The 20,432-nt window shown below is 40.0% G+C and overlaps 1 protein-coding gene across 2 annotated transcripts in view; it reads right to left on the bottom strand.

The window, feature by feature from the left end:
- The window catches only part of LOC133418300 (synaptosomal-associated protein 25-A-like), a 72,128-nt gene that overhangs the window by 37,794 nt on the left and 13,902 nt on the right, over positions 1–20,432 (bottom strand). For both annotated transcript variants that reach the window (XM_061706874.1, XM_061706864.1), the window contains exon 2: positions 699–806. In XM_061706874.1, coding sequence (XP_061562858.1) covers positions 699–770 — 72 coding nt within the window. In that variant the 5' untranslated portion in view covers positions 771–806. The remainder of the gene's footprint in view (positions 1–698; positions 807–20,432) is intronic.

The raw sequence follows: 20,432 nt of genomic DNA, 5'->3' as shown, positions 1-20,432 counted from the left end.
AAGAATAAAGTCGTAATGTCATAATATTACGAGAATAAAGTGTTAAATTATGAGACCTCTAACAGGAAGAGCATCTTCTCCCTGTGTTAAAATGAGGAATTGAGCATCTTGTGGAGTTATATTTATATATTTATAATATATTTAATATTAAGACTTTATTCTGGTAATTTTACGACTTTATTCTCATATTATTATGAATTTATTTTCATAATTTCCATTTATTTTTGTCTTAGTTTGGCCCTAAAACTCCGTCGTACTTTTAATATGAGACCAACATTTTTTAACATTTTTCCTTTAACAACCTGTCGGAGTAGATTAAATGTTGAGTAATTATATAATAATAAGGAATGAAATAATTTCCTGTGTTTGTCACCAGTGTATAAAAAACACAAAAGATATTCAAGACATTCATAAATTATTCCTAACAATGTCTTATGAATGACTCATTCGCAAATATAATTTTTACAACTGCATAATTTCAAAGCAGACAAAGTTTCGCCCCCCCAGAGATCTCTGCCCGGACCCCAGGGGGGGCCCGGACCCCAGGTTGGGACACACTGATATAAGAGATGCTGATGCCTTTATGAGCACGGGTCATAATACCTGCAGCACTTTTACAACAGACTCATCTATTCTGTCCCGAGGAAACATTCAATCATATGATGAGATTTGAGTCTTGTTTGGTTCTTGTACTGTACCTCATCGGCGATCTGGTCTGCACGTGTCTGCAGGTCGGCCAGCTCATTTCGCATGTCCGCGTCGTCCGCCATGCTCACTGTTGAACTTCAGCTTCTACCAAAACAAAGCTGTGAGGGAGAGAGAGACAGAAGAGGTTAATGTCCCAGCAGAACCACAAACTCAGCGTGACTGAGGAAACAGCATCTATTATGAACTGGTTTAAACTTCTCTGTTTGCTTCTGCAGCAGACCCCCCCCCCCCCCCACCGCCGAGCCTCCAGACACCCCAAAGGCACAAGACCTGAACCCAAATCACAGGATTTGCTTCAAAAGGACGGGTAGGCCTGTGTTGAAAAAATCAATTTCCCAATTCTAAATCGATTCTCATATTAATTCCTAAAAATCGATTAATATGTCTAAAGATCGATTTTTTTTCTTTTTTTTTTCTTTTATTTATTTATGTTTTTTTTTTCATCATTACATTACAACTTTTGGTTATTTTTTTGTTTATCCCCAAAAAAGGAATGTTTTGTTGGACACCAGAATAACTGGTATCATGTTTTTGCCTTTAAATATGTTTAAAGGTATGAAAACATTAAAGTGTTAGGTTATAATTGCATAAATTGTCTATATTTCATTACTTTATATACTGTCTTGGGGTTACATTTGCAAAAAATGCTAAAAACCAAATGCTCAAAAATTAAAAACCAAAATAGACCGAAAATGGAACAAATAAAAACGGAATGTGTGAAAAACTAAAAGTGATTTCCTCCGTCTCTGTTTCCTCCCTGGATCTGTTTGGTAATTCTGACCCACGATGTTTCTGTTTCAGTTCTATCAGCATTCTGGGAGCTGATTGGTCCTTACAGCATCATTAGCTGCAATACTTGCTGTTGAATCTCAATATAATACTAGTATTAATATGTTGCAGAACTACAGTCATATAATTCATGCAACAGCTCAAAAAACAGTTTTAATAACACTAACCCAAATCAATATCGGAATCAAATCGAATCAAATCTTGACATTTGAATCGATCCCCAGCCCTAGTTGGGATGATGCTCGTCTGGGAGACGAGGTCCTGTTTTCAGTAAAAACCCATCAGGTCTGAACCTGGAAGCGTTCTTAAAGGATCATAACGGAGCTAAAACAATCTGCGGTCTCTTATTAGACCGACAGGAAGGTAAACTTTGGTCACAAAATAGATATTAAAATAATATTTGTTCGGACGTCTCCATCCGTTTGCTGCCATCTCGTCATAAGATTGTAGAAGTCAGCTGCCATGAAGGCGAGGCCAACGATGGCTGAAGGAGAGCCGGGCTGAGACGTGATGCACACAGATGAGACAGAAGAGTCCCGGCCTGGATGTCAGGCATCCACGTGTCGTTAGTGTGATTCTTCAAAACATGGATGGAGTCAGACGGATGGAAACGAGAGAGAAAGACGGCACAAACACGCGCTGACAACGACTGGCCGTGTTAACGTATCCATCAGCTCACAGTCGGACTTCTGGAGGAATAAAATCACACCTGAAATAGTGTTCAGGGCTGCAGAGGCTCTGCCTGCACGCTGGGGTCGGCCGTGCATCGGAGGAAAGGGAGCAGGGAGGGCAAAGAGGTCTATTTTTATTGCACTTATGCACTGCCAGACCGCATTTCATACCGCCACACACGGCCGCGCCGACGTGCATGAAAAATGTATGTGGCTGTTGCTCTGCAGGCTGACGGGGCGACGTGCTGCTGCTGCTGCTGCTGCTGCTGGCGGTCGGGCCGGAGGTGGGGAGGGAAACCGGCTCCTACGACCTCATGCACCCATTTCTCACGTCCTCTGGCTTACCGGACCATTAAAACAATAAAAACAATACAATCTGGTCCGAAACGGGGTTCGGTTCCGGGTCTCAGCTGCACAAACTGATACAACTCTAACCACCGAGCAGCTTTCAGCTGGAGATCATTAAAGCTTTATGGGATCTAATCTACTGCAAGACACAGAGACGAGGCACCACAGCCCCAGAAAAATAACATTTAAAAGAGGCACATATGGTTAAAAGTGAAGGAGCCTCGGTCTGCTTGAAGCTACGCGGGTGAACCGTGTCACATGGTGAAACGTGACCACGACTAGGAATTTGCGATATTTTACCGTTCACGATAAACCGTCAAAAAAATTCCCCACGGTAAGAATTTGTATCTCGCGGTAAAAATGATAAATTCCCGTTGATGAAGTTTTTGTGTAAATCTGATTTATGGTTCTGTGTTAAATCCACGCACAACGTACGGGAAGGAAGGAAGGAAGGAAGGAAGGAAGGAAGGAAGGAAGGAAGGAAGGAAGGAAGGAAGGAAGGAAGGAAGGAAGGAAGGAAGGAAGGAAGGAAGGAAGGAAGGAAGGAAGGAAGGAAGGAAGGAAGGAAGGAAGGAAGGAAGGAAGGAAGGAAGGAAGGAAGGAAGGAAGGAAATGAGCCTGAAAGAAAGAAAGAAAGAAAGAAAGAAAGAAAGAAAGAAAGAAAGAAAGAAAGAAAGAAAGAAAGAAAGAAAGAAAGAAAGATAGAAAGATAAATTCCCGTTGATGACGTTTTTGTATTGTTATTTTTTTTATCGTTATTGGGATAAATGCCAGAAATTATCGTGATACATTTTTTAGTCCATACCGCCCATCCCTAGCCACGACCGGTGAGTTTTTAGCTTTTTCTCCTCGATGTTTGGACCCGTCACGAGACTCGGAGGAGCACAGGCACGAGGTCAGCGAGCGCCACAGCTGGATGTCCGATAAAAAACCTGCCTGTTTCTTTTAACCTTCCATCTGTCAGTTACCGTCTTCGTCCCACAGGTTTGTCACTGCTGTTAATAATTGAACATGTGCTGGGAAAAGAGAGAGAGAGGGGAGGAGAAAACACAACAACCGGCGTTTCTAGAGTCTCTCTTTCTCTGTCTCTCTCTCTTTCCATGTTTGGCAAACTCTAAAATATTCATGTAGACATCTCACATCCTCCATCCTCCAGACGACTGATTGCAGCGGCAGGATGAGGTTTTAGGATCATACATCCTCAGTACTGCAGGTGAGCTGGGACTGGGTAATATTCATACTAGACTGCAAATAACTGAAGGAAATGAGTGTATAAGTATAAATCTACAATGTTTTAGGTTCAATGTGAGACAGAGAACTTGAAAAAAAGAAATAAACAAACTTCCGTGGTCGACTTCAATAATTCCAACATATAGAGGGAATGCGCATGATGTCAAAGATGCAACTTCACAGCGGGTTTCGACCACTGAGTGTCAGAAAGACAGTGTCATAAAGACTGAGTGGCAGAAAGACTGAGTGGCAGAAAGACTGAGTGGCAGAAAGACTGAGTGTCAGAAAGACTGAGTGACAGAAAGACTGAGTGTCAGAAAGACTGAGTGTCAGCGTAAACTTTCAGTTTGAACAACTGGAAAACATCTAAAATGGGAAAGAGCTGTTGTGTGATCGACTGTACTCATAGATTTAGAGAGAAATCGGAGTTATCGTTTTACAGATTGCTGAAAAATAAGCTTAAGAGTGTCAGGCTGGTGTGGTGAGGACCCAGATGCAGGAGAGCGAGAGGCAGGAGTTCAACAAAAAAAGGGTTTATTTTACAAAAACCAAAAGCCAAAAGCGCTGCTTGGCAGGATCAAAAGTCACACAAAACAGGGATCCAAAAAACTTGAGCAAAAACTTGGCAGGACACATGGAGGAAAGAAACAGGACGGAACCACAAGGAGCAAGGGAAAGATAAGACCAGATATACACAAGGGGGTAACGAGACACAGGTGTGAACAATCAGGGCAGATGGAAGACAGGCGGGGCAGAACAGAAACACAAACTGGGGGAAATGTCAACCACTGACAAAGAGGGACAAATGGATCGCTGCAATTCGCAGAAACAACTGGATTCCAGGCACCGAAACGTGGATTTGTGGTTCCCCTTTTGTATCAGGTAATGTTGGATTTTTGGGTAGCTAACGTTAAACGGTCAAATCATAAAGTTCGGTATCCTCATCACTTTAATTTCTACAACAAATCCTGCCTTGAAGTCGGACCAAGCGTCAAGACTTTTGTAAGCCTTCAAGCTTTGCTTCGTGTATTTCCCCGGCGTAGAAATTAAGTTCATATAAATATCAGGAAACTAGACAAATATGAATGTCCATGGACCACTGGTTCTTGGTAACTGTACCAAATATTAATGTCCATGGACCACTTGTTCTTGGTAACTGTACCAAATATTAATGTCCATGGACCACTGGTTCTTGGTAACTGTACCAAATATTAATGTCCATGGACCACTGGTTCTTGGTAACTGTACCAAATATTATTGTCCATGGACCACTGGTTCTTGGTAACTGTACCGAATATTAATGTCCATGGACCACTGGTTCTTGGTAACTGTACCAAATATTAATGTCCATGGACCACTGGTTCTTGGTAACTGTACCAAATATTAATGTCCATGGACCACTGGTTCTTGGTAACTGTACCAAATATTAATGTCCATGGACCACTGGTTCTTGGTAACTGTACCAAATATTAATGTCCATGGACCACTGGTTCTTGGGGTAACTGTACCAAATATTAATGTCCATGGACCACTGGTTCTTGGGGTAACTGTACCAAATATTAATGTCCATGGACCACTGGTTCTTCTGGTAACTGTACCAAATAATAATGTCCATGGACCACTGGTTCTTGGGGTAACTGTCCGGGTCACTGTCAAGTCCAACTGCCTTTAATTTAAGCCAATAATCGGCTGTTATCCCGTCTTCTCCACTAGTTGCAGCCGTTTTTGGGGCATGGTCCAGTGAGGAAGTGACGTCAATGCAGACCCTCTATTGACAGTGTTGCCATGGCTGTGTTGTCCGTAGCAACAGAGCTGATAGGGATGGAGTCTGAGAAGAAACCTGCCAAACTACAAATCCACCCTGAACCTCTCACAAGCTCCGTCTCTGCTTTCCTCTCCGTCCCCATGACATTAATCTTCCATCGATTCATCCTCGATGGCATATCTCTCTGCAGCGGCGCTGCTTCCTGTCAGCTCACGCCCTCAGCTCAGCTTCCTCTTAATTTCCCATCACACCGCAGGCGGCCCGCCCTCTGTCCTTGTCCTTTTCTTAAGTCATTGTCCTTCTCAAGCTCTTCCTAACTTTATTGCAGTTGCACTGAATGGTCCATATTGACCTTTTGCCAGTTCGCTTTCATCTTGCATCAGTAATCTGATTTTTGACCGGATAATTATTGGTCACCTGTGTCCCTGATACGGTTTGTTGGCCAGTTAAGGCTGTGGCTTTCAAACCTTAAACCTTACACACTGAGTCAATATTGTTCTCTCCCCATGTTTGTTATCTCAGATCATTTCCTTTACTTGAATTTGATCCGTTTTACTGCAAACAAACTGTTTATAACTCATACGCAGAAGTTTTCATTGGGCTATAAATGATGTTTACAAAAGAAAACTGGCAAAACTGGAAAAAAGAAACTCAAACTGAAGTCTAATTCAAGAGGATCGAGTTTATGCCTAATTTTAAAGAGAGTAAAGTACAAGAAAAAAAAGTGTGAAAAGAGAGAATAAAGTATTCTCTCTTTAAATGCAGCAGCACGAGTACTGACAGGAATTAGCAGGAGAGACCACGTCTCTCCAGTGTTAGCGTCGCTCCATTGGCTACCCGTAAAATTCAGAATCCAATTTAAAATTTTATTACTTGCATATAAAGCCCAAAACGGCTTAGCTCCGCATTATTTGCAAGACCTGATAGTGCCTTATGTTCCTGTCAGAGCTCTCCGTTCTCGTAGTGCAGGTTTACTCGTAGTTCCTAGAGTATCTAAATGTAGATTTGGAGGGCGGGCGTTCTGCTATCAGGCACCATTACTATGGAACCAACTTCCAATCTGGGTTAAGGAGGCTGACACCACCTCCACCTTTAAAACTAAACTTAAAACCTTTCTGTTTAGTAAAGCCTATAGTTAGTGTTTAGTAAACCTCTAGCTGGTGTTGGTAAATCTCTAGGTAGTGTAAACTCTAGTGTGTTAGAGTCGCTCCTGTAGTTTCTTGTGCTGGCCCCCCCTTCTCTTCACTTTTTTCTCTTTTGTACATGGTGCAGCATCCTCTGCCGGTGGCGAAGAGCATCTCTGAATGCAAAACACCGGATCCTGCAGCGTGGGAGTGAGAGTGGCAGGGTAACGGCCCGGTCAGGGTAACGGCCCGGGAAGGCGGGGGAGAGATTTGTCCGTCAAGACTCCTCTCCCTGGCCCTGCCCCTTCTCAACCTTTCCCCGACCCTGCACCCCATCCTGGGGCTTGATGATTGGGCCGGAGCTTCGGGAGCTGCATGCTGGCCTGCGGTCCCCACCCCCGGTCATCGCGTTGCTGCTTCCACCTGCCTGCTGTGCTGTTGACGTCCCCGACTCCCAGTCTGGCCCTCGGCAGGAGGGTCCCCCTTTATGATCCTGGTCCTGGTCCAGGTTTCTTCCCTCCTAAAGGGGAGTTTTTCTTGCTCCTGTTTGGCTTAAGGTTTTTCTCCCACTATGGGAGTTTTTACCTGCCATTGTTTATGTAATAATTGCTCGGGGGTTTATGTTCATGTTCTGGGTCTCTTTTGTTTTACAACTTTTGTTGTATTAGACGCTATATAAATAAAATTGAATTGAATTGAATTAAAGAAAATTAAATTAGTTGATCTCTTACACAGAAAGGGGGAACATCACGCACACAGATACATGATGCAGATGTGCACATCAGCCAAACGCACGTTATCCATCAACGTCGCAGAATAAAGACCAGTCGTCTTTCTGTTAAATGGTTTGTTTTTCCGGTACCTTGTCTGGAATCCGGTTCTGACCCAACCAGGTAAAGGTACCAGTAATAGCAGGCACTTGTTACTCATCCCAGGTGTACAGCCGGGCCGCATCACGTCAACAGGAAGTAAGATGCACGGGGGAGCGAGAGGCTGCGCTCTGGTAAGAACATCCATCCACTAATGGTTGTTTGTTGCTTTAAGGTTTCACATTACATATATTGGTTTTATAAAACCTTCCTTAAGTATAAAGGCAGTGCAAATGCAAAGACAGACCAGTAAATGGCATCACAACCCTCACGTACGTACGCGGGAGGTCAGGTGGTCTGGGTTTCTTTCCTCAACCGGTGGAGATTAAGAGAAGAAATAAAAATAGCCTTCAGACTGGACATGAAAAGCATCTGTTCACTTTCCCAGCATGTTTTCTTCTCCGCCCCCCCGTGTCCATCCATCCATCCATCCATCCATCCATCCATCCATCCATCCACCCATCCATCCATCCCACTCACAAACGTGCGGCCCTTCCCTTCCCTTCCCTTCCCTTCCCTTCCCTTCCCTTCCCTTCCCTTCCCTTCCCTTCCCTTCCCTTCCCTTCCCTTCCCATCCCTTCCCATCCCTTCCCTTCCCTTCCCCCACCTGCCCGTCACTCGTCTTGACTGACAGCTGCTGCCGGGCCTGAACTGCCGGGCTCAGCCCACGGAGAGATTACAGAGGATTTACTCTCCACCGGTTTCTCTCCTCTTCCTTTCACACGCTCACTCGTCCGTCTCTCTGGCTGTCTCTGTTTCACCTCCCCTCCACATCCTCTCTCCCTCTCTGAATACGGTGACACGGATATATATCGCTGAGAAAGGGACAATATCATGAAGGGTTGACGTTAGATTCCATATCATTTACATAAAAACCTGTTTTTCTCATCTGTGTCGGCTGAAAAGCAGATAACTCGTAGATGATGACGGTACGAGACCAGGACGAACAACCAAATCAAGCCTGGTGGCAGATAATTGACTTAAACAGAGACACAGAAAGGGCAGCAATGAATAATTGAATGACATATTAATAGTAATAATCCTAAAAGCTGTTGAATGTCAAGGTGGAAAAAGGATGAAAGAACGGCAAGATGACCTGGATGAAAGAAGCAGCCCAAAACCGAAACAAGAGAGCAACAAAAGTGACTGTGAGGGGAATATTTTCACTGTTGTGCAGCTGCTGAACTGCAGATTGTCTCCTCAGCTCTGTCTTTTGTGCTTAAAGTCTCCTGAATTTGTGTCTGAAAGATTCCCAGCTCGTCTGATACACGAAGTTCATGCCTCAGAGTAGGAATGGGCGATATTTTACCGTTCACGATAAACCGTGAATAAAATTCCCCACGGTAAGAATTTGTCATCTTGTGGTAAAAATGATAAATTCCCGGTGATGATGTTTTTGTGTAAAACTGATTTATGGTTCTGTGTTAAATCCACGCACAACGTACGTGAAGGAAGGAAGGAAGGAAGGAAGGAAGGAAGGAAGGAAGGAAGGAAGGAAGGAAGGAAGGAAGGAAGGAAGGAAGGAAGGAAGGAAGGAAGGAAGGAAGGAAGGAAGGAAGGAAGGAAGGAAGGAAGGAAGGAAGGAAGGAAGGAAGGAAGGAAGGAAGATAAATTCCCGTTGATACGTGTTTGTGTAACAAACATGGCGGATCTGAGTCATTACAGTTTTACAGTACAGGTGTAACTCATTTAATTGGTTTTTATTAATTCAATTTAATTGGTGTAGTTTAGTATTTAGTATCTTTTAGAGCAGTGATTTGGCTCCAAAGACTGAATGTGGTGATAGATTTATAGTTACAAAGGTGGAGTTGAATTGGTATTTTTTTCATCGTCATTTTTATCGTTATCAGGATAAATGCCAGAAATTATCGTGATACATTTTTTAGTCCATACCGCCCATCCCTACCTCAGAGACGCAACAGTCTCTGGTCCGAGGATCATTCGATCTGCAGCTACAGAGCAGAGTACAGTCGGGGAACAACACACACACACACACACACACACACACACACACACACACACACACACACACACACACACACACACACACACACACAAACCGGATTAGCACCGTCATGATAAGCAGAAAGCAGCGAAGCCCCGTCTGTGGGAGAAGTTGAACCAACCGGTGAATTCAATTCAGGCAACAAAGAGAAATCCAGTTTTCAAATCCAGAAACTGAAAATCCCACAAATAAAACAAAGAAGCTTAAGAGGTAGGTCACTTTTGTACAAAATGTAATGTTTAAAACAATAAATCAGCAACAAGGAAAACTTAACAAGGATAGAAAAACTGTACTGACATTTATTCTGAAGGTTCAGGTCAGGATATAAAGGACTGTCTCAGAAAATTAGAATATTGTGATAAAGTTCTTTATTTTCTGTAATGCAAAATTGTCATACATTCTGGATTCATTACAAATCAACTGAAATATTGCAAGCCTTTTATTATTTTAATATTGCCTATCTAAAAAAATTTGAATATTCTGGGAATCTTAATCTTAAACTGTAAACCATAATCAGCAATATTAAAATAATAAAAGGCTTGCAATATTTCAGTTGATTTGTAATGAATCCAGAATGTATGACATTTTTGCATTACAGAAAATAAAGAACTTTATCACAATATTCTAGTTTTCTGATACAGTCCTGTAATTCAGAATTGCACCCATTGCTGTCTTATACTGTACACACAGAACATATTTCTAAATAGTTTTTCTTCTTCTTTACATATATTTTTATTCCTTAAGATTTGCACATTGTGTTTTTTTTGTTCAGCAGCTGCACCCTAAGGTTCCGGTGACGACTATTTCGCTCCTGTTTTGTGTTGCTCATGTCAGAATTGACAATAAAGTTGACGTGACTCGAATATCTTTCAAGTCGTGTCGTATTGTCAGATTAATTCTGCAAAGTGTTATCAAATATGCAAAGGAAAAATAAGAAAGTGTAATTACCCCTACACACAATCAATGGCACCCTCCACTAATTTTTAGTTGCAGAACCTTTAAGAAGCTCTCACCTGTAATCAGGATTATTTCCTGGTCCGTTTAAAGTACTTTCCTTCTCAGTTTTACTTCTGTTGGATGGAAACCTCACTGTCGCTGCACCAGAGGTGTCAAGTAACGAAGTACAAATACTTCGTTACCTTACTTAAGTAGAAATTTTGGTTATCTATACTTCACTGGAGTAATTATTTTTCAGACGACTTTTTACTTTTACTCCTTACATTTTCACACAATTATCTGTACTTTTTACTCCTTACATTTTAAAAACAGCCTCGTTACTCTATTTCATTTGGGCCTTTAATAAAAACTATCCAGTTAAATTGCTCCATCCGGATAGAGTGAATTTGGTTGTGGTTGTTTCAGATGTTCTTGTCCAGTTTTGTTCTTACATCCGTTCCCTCAGATTCCTGCAACTAAACTTGGATGTACATTCCAATAAAGGTTAGGATAAATGATAACATGAACATGAAGTTTGACTTTTTGCACCATTACAATACTTATAGGCAACTAGTCATCATATCTGCTGCTCTCTGAAACACATGTTAATGCTCAATAGTACACATATATGCTTCTTTAATATATTTATATTAACACATGTTAATGCTCAATAGTACACATATATGCTTCTTTAATATATTTACATTATACTAAGATACATTCATTTTCAATGGCTTTTGTCCTTAATGGCTTTTTTCCCCCTTACATTACTTTTACTTTTATACTTTAAGTAGTTTTGAAACCAGTACTTTTATACTTTTACTTGAGTAAAAAACTTGAGTTGATACTTCAACTTCTACAGGAGTATTTTTAAACTCTAGTATCTATACTTCTACCTGAGTAATGAATGTGAATACTGAAGACACCTCTGCACTGCACACATGCACAACTAAATGGGATCATTTTCCAGTAACATCCAAACCGTGATGTGTCGCTGAGATCCTTGAAAGAACATCAAGGTTTTATGGGAGACCAGGAATCATTAAGCTGCTCAACGAACAACCTCGTGAAGAAAAACACACAGAACTTCCACAGCGAGGAAAGCAGAGCAGTAGTACAATAATCCCACTGCATGATACAACCCCTACCATGCTGCATTTCCTCCGTCTTTTTTTTGGTTTAAGAAGCATTTGGAAACAATCATCTTGCTTTTAGGTGCCTTTCTTTTAACTGTTATGTCCTGTTTGGGCTTCACTTGTGCAGCCCAATGTTCAGCTTATGGTCCAACCTAAACCAACTCCAGATCATGAATCAGCCTCGAGCTCTTGGTCTGGTCCGGGCTCTGCATCAACCTTCACTAGAGCTGGGTAGTAACAAGTTACATTTACTCCGTTACATTTACTTGAGTAAGTTTTGGGAAATGTTGTACTTTTAGGAGTAGTTTTGAATCACTATACTTCTTACTTTCACTTGAGTAGATTTGTGAAGAAGAAACTGTTCCTCTTACTCCGCCACATTAGGCTACGTTGAGCTGTTACTTTTCTTTTATCCCTTTTATCCACGTACGCGTCAATCTCATGACATCACTGTTTGATTCTTTGGAAAAATGTTAGTTTTTGCATGTTTTGTCACATTTACACAGACTCAAACACACACAGAGTTTCTATGAGTTCATGTTTGTTCTAGTTCTGCTGGTTAAAAAAGAAAAGTACAAAGGCTGGAAATTTTGTGCTACTTGTGCTTAATTTATTTATTGTGTTATTATTTTATTTTTTTTATTATTTATTAAAGTACTTGAATTTACTTTAAGATTATTTTAATTTAAGATATGTTTTATTAATTCTAATTTATTGTATTATTTTATTGATTTAATTTGCCTGAAGATGATTATTTTGTACTTTTGTCTGTTTGAATGGTTGTGTTAAAAAAATAAATCACATGTTACTCAACAGTTACTCAGTACTTGAGTAGTTTTTTCACCAAATACTTTTTTACTTTTACTCAAGTAATTATTTGGATGACTACTTTTTACTTCTACTTGAGTCATATTATTCTGAAGTAACAGTACTTTTACTTGAGTACAATTTTTGGCTACTCTACCAGCTCTGACCTTCACACACGGCTCGTCTTTGCATCGCGACCTGAACGCGTTCACACAGTTTTACTCCCGTAAAAACATCTTGACAACGTCACGTGTGTAAAGTATGAGCTAAGATAACCGCTCTCAAACAGTTTTCGTGCATTAACCACTATGTGAAAGAGACATTTCAAAAGATCAGCAAGTTTTCTGTTTTAAAGTTGCAATCAATATATTTTTTTTCATATTGTTAACACAGCTAGGAATGAAATTCACAGTTACAGTCAAATGTCTCTTCCTGAATTGCAAACGAACACCTTTAATAAGCCTTTTAAAGGCCTAAATGTGAAGATGGAAACTGTTAAAATCTCCACCGGAGAGACAAGAGAGACAAACACCGGAGAGACAGGGAAGAAAAAGATGAAGGGACGTTTGCTGAGCGTCCCTGACTGAAGCAGACCGTCACGTTGTTGTGATGAACGGCCGAGGCCCTGCCATGATAACACTGCTATCAATCAAGCGAAACGCTCATTTGAGCTGTACGACATTTGCCAAGAAAATAGGGCAGCGCGGCACCGTAGCTGCGTGTCACAGCCAGGGAATCCAGGTCAGCCCCTCGCTTGTTTGCCTGTATGTTTCTCGCAGGCTTATAGAGCCACTAACCTAAATCTGGCCATTTTTTACGAAAGCCAGCGCCCTTTTCTCTCCCATTCATGGATTTGGTTGTGCAGATTTGTTCGGGAAGTGGAGGGAAATGAGACGGGCACTGACACTCTCGTTACGATCCTCGTCCTTGTAACACTGGAAGTAAATCTGACTGAAGAACTGAATGGCGCATCATAAACCCGGTGTTTAAGACGTGCTTTCACTGTCTTTCTGTAAAGGGTCAAATATACAAAGACGTAACAGAGATGAAACGGATCTAAATGCCATGGGAAGTGCTTAGCATCCTCTGAATTCCTCACTTCAGCCTTCATTTTACATAAATTCATGTAGAAAATGTGAGCAATGGCCAGTTATGAATAAACCAGTCTGCAGCTAAAACATTTGTGTCTTTATAACAATAATAATAGTAAAATATAAAACATACAATGCATCACTTCTTGTCTTCTCTACCATCCGTATGAGGTAGAAGTGATTAGGGCTGGGGATCAATTCAAATGTCAAGAATCGATTCGATTCTGATTCTTAAGATTCAGAATCGATTATCAAGATTTGATTCGATTCAATTCCGATATTGATTTGGGTTAGTGTTAATAAAACTGTTTTTTCAGCTGTTGCATGAATGATATGACTGTAGTTCTGCAACATATTAATACTAGTATTATATTGAGATTAACAGCAAGTATTGCAGCTAATGATGCTGTAAGGACCAATCAGCTCCCAGAATGCTGATAGAACTGAAACAGAAACATCGTGGGTCAGAATTACCAAACAGATCCAGGGAGGAAACAGAGACGGAGGAAATCGCTTTTATTTTTTCCTACATTCCGTTTTTATTTGTTCCATTTTCGGTCTATTTTGGTTTTTTAATTTTTGAGCATTTGGTTTTTAGCATTTTTTGCAAATGTAACCCCAAGACAGTATATAAAGTAATGAAATATAGACAATTTATGCAATTATAACCTAACACTTTAATGTTTTCATACCTTTAAACATATTTAAAGGCAAAAACATGTTATTCTCGTGTCCAACAAAACATTCCTTTTTTGGGGATAAACAAAAAAATAACCAAAAATTGTAATGTAATGATGAAAAAAAAAAAAACATAAATAAATAAAAAAAAAAAAAAGAAAAAAAAGCCCCCCCCCCCAAAAAAAAAAAAAATCGATCTTTAGACATATGAATCGATTTTTAGGAATTAATATGAGAATCGATTTAGAATTGGGAAATCAATTTTTTCAACACAGGCCTAGAAGTGACGGAGGCTGCAGGATGCAGACCCTCCACGTTACACCATAGACGACAGAATGTGTGCGAAGGTTAACGTTTCTCCACCCAGACACTGAAAACATCGCTGAGTGGTTCCAACGTCTCTCCACATCAGGGCAAAACCACGCTGCATAATTCACGGCCGGAGCGAGGCCGACATTACTAATGCAACAGTATGAACGTGTGTCTGCTGCGTGTGTGCGAGTCAGAATGTGTGTACTATTTTATTTTTGTCCTGACCACGTGTGAAGCTCTGAAAACAAAGATGTCTGTGTTTACGTGGACATGAACCGATACTATACAGATGTGAGAGGCATCTGCTTTCACTTTTACATATCAGGACGTAATAAAACTAATTCTCTTTTTCTTACCAGCCGTTTAAAAATTTGGTAAAAAGAACCTCTGAACAAGGCATTGAATATGGTACAGTGTCAATATTTATTGACACTGTACCATTATTTAGTGTCAATAAGGCTGATTACTATTCGCTCACACAGATCCACTTTTTCTAAATTCTCATGTTATTAAATTTTATGATTTGTTTTATTATAAAATCATGCAAATTATGTTCAGAGCAAAATCAAAAATGCTCCCTGACTCAATACAGAGGTTTTTTTCAATTCAGGAAACTCCCATAATCTTAGAGGTGTCTGCAATTTTACTGTACAAAGAGCTAAAAAGGTATGAAAAGGAGACGTGTCTCCATTACTGGAGTTAAATTCTGGAATGACGACAACATAAATTTAAAAACATGTCATTCTCTTTTAGTTTTTAAGAAAATTGTTTGTAAAGCTATTTTTGAAGCTCATAAGTGCAATTGACTATATGTAAATGTTTCTTTGCTTTTCTATTGTTTCTTTGCCTTTTGTTGTTTCTTTGCTTTTCTATTCTCTTTTTGGTTTTCTGGAGGTCGGTAGCCACAAAAAGAAAGTTGTTAATAAAGGATAGGCTATTATAAGCAGTGGCTTCAGCCTTTTCAGTCATTGTTCAACACATTTTTGGTTTTGTATGAAATGTTAATGCTGTGCACAATGTTATTTTTTGGTGTTGTTTTGTGTTGTCATGACTGAATAAACTTCATTCATAAACTTCATTCAATATTTATTGAACAGGAACTAAAATGTAGAAGAAGTATGTGAAAAAAACTGCAAACATTCAGACTTTATTAAGAGGATAAGTAAGTAGCAGCCGGGAACTCCTTGCCGTATGCAAGCATCTCTATGAAATATGAAGCAATTTGTTCAGAGGAAAATAACATAACTAGGGCTGGCTGTTGCCAAGGACCTCAAAATACCATACACACCCCGATATTTGAGTCACAATTTGATACTAAATTGCAATATCCATATATTCTGATGTTATAATAGTTTGCTGAAAACTGTAAAAGGTATTATGCATCTTAAAATCTGAGTTGCACTTACATCAGATTATAATATGTCATATAACAAACTGAGTCAAAACAACGTAATTCAAATGATCCATGCCGTTTTATTGTAACTATACAAGCTAAAGTTATAACATATTTGCATGTGTTTTTCATATTATTTACATTATATGAAATTAACATTAACAATATTATTTAAGCCCATGTATACAATAAAGTATAAAAAGGATTTACAACCCGTCTGAAACATGATTTATTATTTGGAAGAAAAAAAAATAGCGATATTCGAATTTACAATATTGAATCAGCCAGCAAAGTATCGCCATATATTGTCATATCAACACTCTCCCGTTGACTCGTTTTCGTCACTCTGACTACGTCACCTCCTGTGGGTTTAAAGAGCTGGGAAGAAAATGCTGCTCTGATCATTTAGAGGAATCTTCCTCAGTCTGGACAGACTGTCTGATAACATATAAAAAGACAATTTTCTAAGCGAGAACTGCTTATTACTCATCATTGATAGAAGTGAAGAAAAACAACCCCAGGTTTCTTTCCAGTGTGACTAAGAGCCATCTGCTCCTTCAACTCAGCAGCGACGACTTCATGAACTTCTTCACCAATAAACTTGTTTCTTTTGGAGAAATCCTTTGTGAAATTCTTCCAACTATTGGTACTAATGTATCAAATTTACCAGCTTCAGAAGTAGAACCTGATTTGTGATTAGAGTCCAGAACAACCATAGCTTCATCTGAACCATGAACTCGTATTATAGAGACGATTTAAACCTGTTCAGAGAGGGTTTTCCTTTAAATAACATGTTAGGTTAAAAAGTCATCAACATACATTAATAACTTTAGAAAAAGACACCGGAAACTGTCAGAAATGATTTTCAATGGCCTTCTGCAGAAGGTTGGAGAAAAATCTTGAGGAGCTCTTAGGGCAACACGACCCTTCTCTTAGAGCTCGTCAAAACCTCTCTCAACTGGCTCTCTGCAGAGCTGGCGCTTTTATTCAGTAAGCTGACAGGAAACTTGACCATATTTGGTAAACAATGGACAATGGTAAAAACAGATGGTCAAACAGATCAGATGATAGTTGAAAAGTCACACATGACTTTTCAGTTGAAGAGGCTTGGTATGAAGAAACAAACAGACATCCTTAAAACACAAAGGGTCAAGGGGTCAACTAAAACAGGACCCTCTGTTGGAGGTTTGAACAGATGGTTCAAACTGACAATGGGGTATTTGTTGAACAACTCAAACTCAGGAAGGACTTCGCTGTCATCTGTTAACATGTGATAACCAACAGTCAACTTAAAGTCTTGAAACAACATGAAGGGTCAATAAATGAGCACCTTCTGGACAAACAAGAACTCTGTGAGGCTTTGCACAGATGTGTCTAAAAACAATGGTTCAGTTGACCAACCAGGAAGTCAGCAGTTTTAACCTCCTGCGTGTCAAAGAATGTCACGATAAACACAGTCAGCTCTCTGACTTGACTTGATTCTGATACTCATAAGAACTAAACTTAATTCAAACTTTGATTAATCTGACAAACACATCAATATCGGATTTGATCAGACAATCCATGAGCGAACGGAGTTTTAAGGTTCAACATTGACGGCGTTTATGAATGAAAGTCTTTTTAAGAGTCACATGTTTCCTGTACGGTAAACATATTTTTGACTGAATAGTTAAATCAGCCAGAATACTTCCAGAATTTCATGATAAAATTATATATTAATGAGGTTATTTAAAGGGGACCTATTATGGATCTAATACCTATTTTAAACAGGCCTTGAATGTCTTAAAAACAAGCTTTTGATTGTTTTTGCTAAATAAGTTAGAAATTCAGCCTCTAATTCATGTCTTTATCTTCCCATTCTCTAACCTCATTATCTATGCAGGATTCTGAGTGGGCGGGGCTATGATAATGAGGCTCTGTGCTGATTGGCTGCCTGAATGACTTGATACACCGCTATGAAAAAATGGCGGAAGCTCCGGCCGAGTTAGTTGTGAGCGTGGTTTCACGTATCGGAGGCCAAACTGTGTAAATTGCATTTTGGTTCCGTAACTTTGGGGATCAGAATCTTATTGGCTCGTAGATCCACATCACACTGGACGATCATCCGGGCGGCTGAACAGACATTGCAGAATCTGGTTGTTTCCTCCTTCTCTGAGTTGCTGAGGGGAGACCACTTTATATATGTTAAAGCAAGAAAAAACCTGGTTTTCATAATAGGTCCCCTTTAAATACGGTGGCTGTTTTGGTTGGTAAAAATAATCAAACCCATGACATAGTGGTTCTTGCATCCGGCCCAGCAAGGTGGCACCGAGTCAGTGCGCCGGCACAAAAAGCTCTAACACGGAAACTACCTAGGCCAGCCCAGAGGAACTGTACACTCGGGTATGACTCCAGTGGGTTAAGGTGAACGTAGCGACCAACCTCTGGTCCACACAGAAACCCATTAGCTGAGAAGTCTTTGAAGACGTGGTCTCAGTCTGTAAACTCTGGTGTGAAAGCTACGCAACCTCGGTTCGACCCAAATATGAGAAGAATCCACATTTGCAGGAAATTGTCACGGGGTGGTTTGTTGAGGACCCAAACGCAGGAGAGCAGGAGGCCGGAGTTGGGAAAAAACAGGATCAAAAGGCAGACCAAAAACATGAATCCGAAAACTAGACGAGGACAACATGGAGGGAGGAAACAGTACGGACAAGCGAGGAGCAGGGGAAAGACAAGACTAGGGCTGCGTCCGAAATCTCATACTTCCACCCTATTTAGTATGCGATTTCGGACGCATCATAGATATACACAGGGGATAACGAGACACAGGTGCAGACAATCAGGGCAGATGGAAACTGGAAGGTAAAGACAGAACTGAAACTGGGGGAAATGTCAAATCCTGACAGAAATAGGCTTCTGCAGACGGTGCACAGTGCATTGTGGGTTGTAAGAGCGCACTTGAACAAAAGTTAAGCTAACAGTAGTGAATGAATGACTTCAAGCCACAATTGAATTATATTTGCAAACTGTAAAGTTGAAACCAGCACAAGATTTAGAAATAACGGTCAACTGTATTTACTTTATTTCTCTATTTACTTTTTCTTTCTCTTTTCTTTTGAATATTTTTTAATTCTTTCTTCCATGCATGGATGATGAGACTTAATGTTTACAAAATGTAGAGCAACATGTATAAGTTTTCTGTCTATTTTGCAAATAAAAAGTTTAATAACAGAAATAATAGTCAAATCTGTGTCAACAATAAATGTCAAAAGTGGTGTTGTTTTTATTTTTTGTTCAGTTTTGATCTACCAGGGGCCTGTACTACGAAGCAAGTTCAACATATCCAGGATATCTTTTCCTTATCCAGATTCACTAAGCGGGACAATTGCAATCACGCTAAGCGGTCACACGACGGCGGTTATCAACTCGGTATATCAACCCAGGTTTCTCCAATCTGGATATGAGCGCGTGCACATAAAAGGGGCAGTGTTTTCAGCGCATGACCAATCGCAAGCATGGAGAAGTCCGCTGTCAGAGCCGCTTATTTCAGTAGCAAAGAGCAAACAATAATTTTACGGAAATATGATGAGTATAGGCATATAATACAGGCAAAAAGCAACACAGTTGCAGCTGCAAAATGCAGGAAAGACAGCTGGCAAAAGATCGCTGACTGTATAAATGCGTAAATTCATAGGGATATAAACATATATTTGAATATTCTGGGAATCTTAATCTTAAACTGTAAAACATGATCAGCAGTATTAAAATAATAAAAGGCTTGCAATATTTCAGTTGATTTGTAATGAATCCAGAATGTATGACATTTTTTTTGTTTTTGTGTGTAACTTGCATTACAGAAAATCACAATATTCTAATTGTCTGAGACAGTCTGTATATATTGGTTCTATAACTATTGTTGTTGACCGATAACTTGTGCTGATGCTGTACCAAAGAATTGGGTTTATTTATTTATTTTATTTTATTTTTTATTTTTTCAGGAGGGGGGTATTTAGTATTTTAAAGTGACTTCTCAGAATGTTCGAGGGACGAAATTGAAAATCCCTTTTTTGCTATCCCCTTACAAATGCATCTTCTTTTTCATTTCTTCTTGATTTATTTATTTAATTGGTATTAGTTTTGGATTGACTGTACATCGGATTTTGGGTGATGATTTGTTTTATTTATTCATTGATTGATTTATTTTTTATTTTCTCCTCCACCTCTTTTTTCTTTTTTTCCTTTTTTTTTGGATCGTTCATACAGGTACTCATCAGGGAAAGCAAAGGGGTTTTGGCGGTCCCTGAATACGCGTTCTCTTTGGAGGGATCCTCTCACGATCCGCGCACCAAGCTCCACTGGATTCTCTTCGAAAGGGCATGTCATTTTCCAAGAGAGCTGATTGGTCAGTGGGCGGTGCTTTTACACCCGGCGATCTGTATCTCGAACATAACCTGCTCCGGAGCAGGTTAGCGGTTCAGCATAAGTTACCATGGCGATGTACCCCGGTGAGAAGTGAACCACCGTCGTAGTCCTGAAAACCCCAGGGTTAAACCTGAAGTTACCTCGCTAACCCCAAATCCCGCTTCGT

The sequence above is a fragment of the Cololabis saira genome, chromosome 2, assembly GCF_033807715.1.
Source record: "Cololabis saira isolate AMF1-May2022 chromosome 2, fColSai1.1, whole genome shotgun sequence".
Classification (NCBI taxonomy): Eukaryota; Metazoa; Chordata; class Actinopteri; order Beloniformes; family Belonidae; genus Cololabis; species Cololabis saira.
Note: the sequence above shows the minus strand (reverse complement) of the source record. Positions and strands in the feature narration are given on the sequence as shown.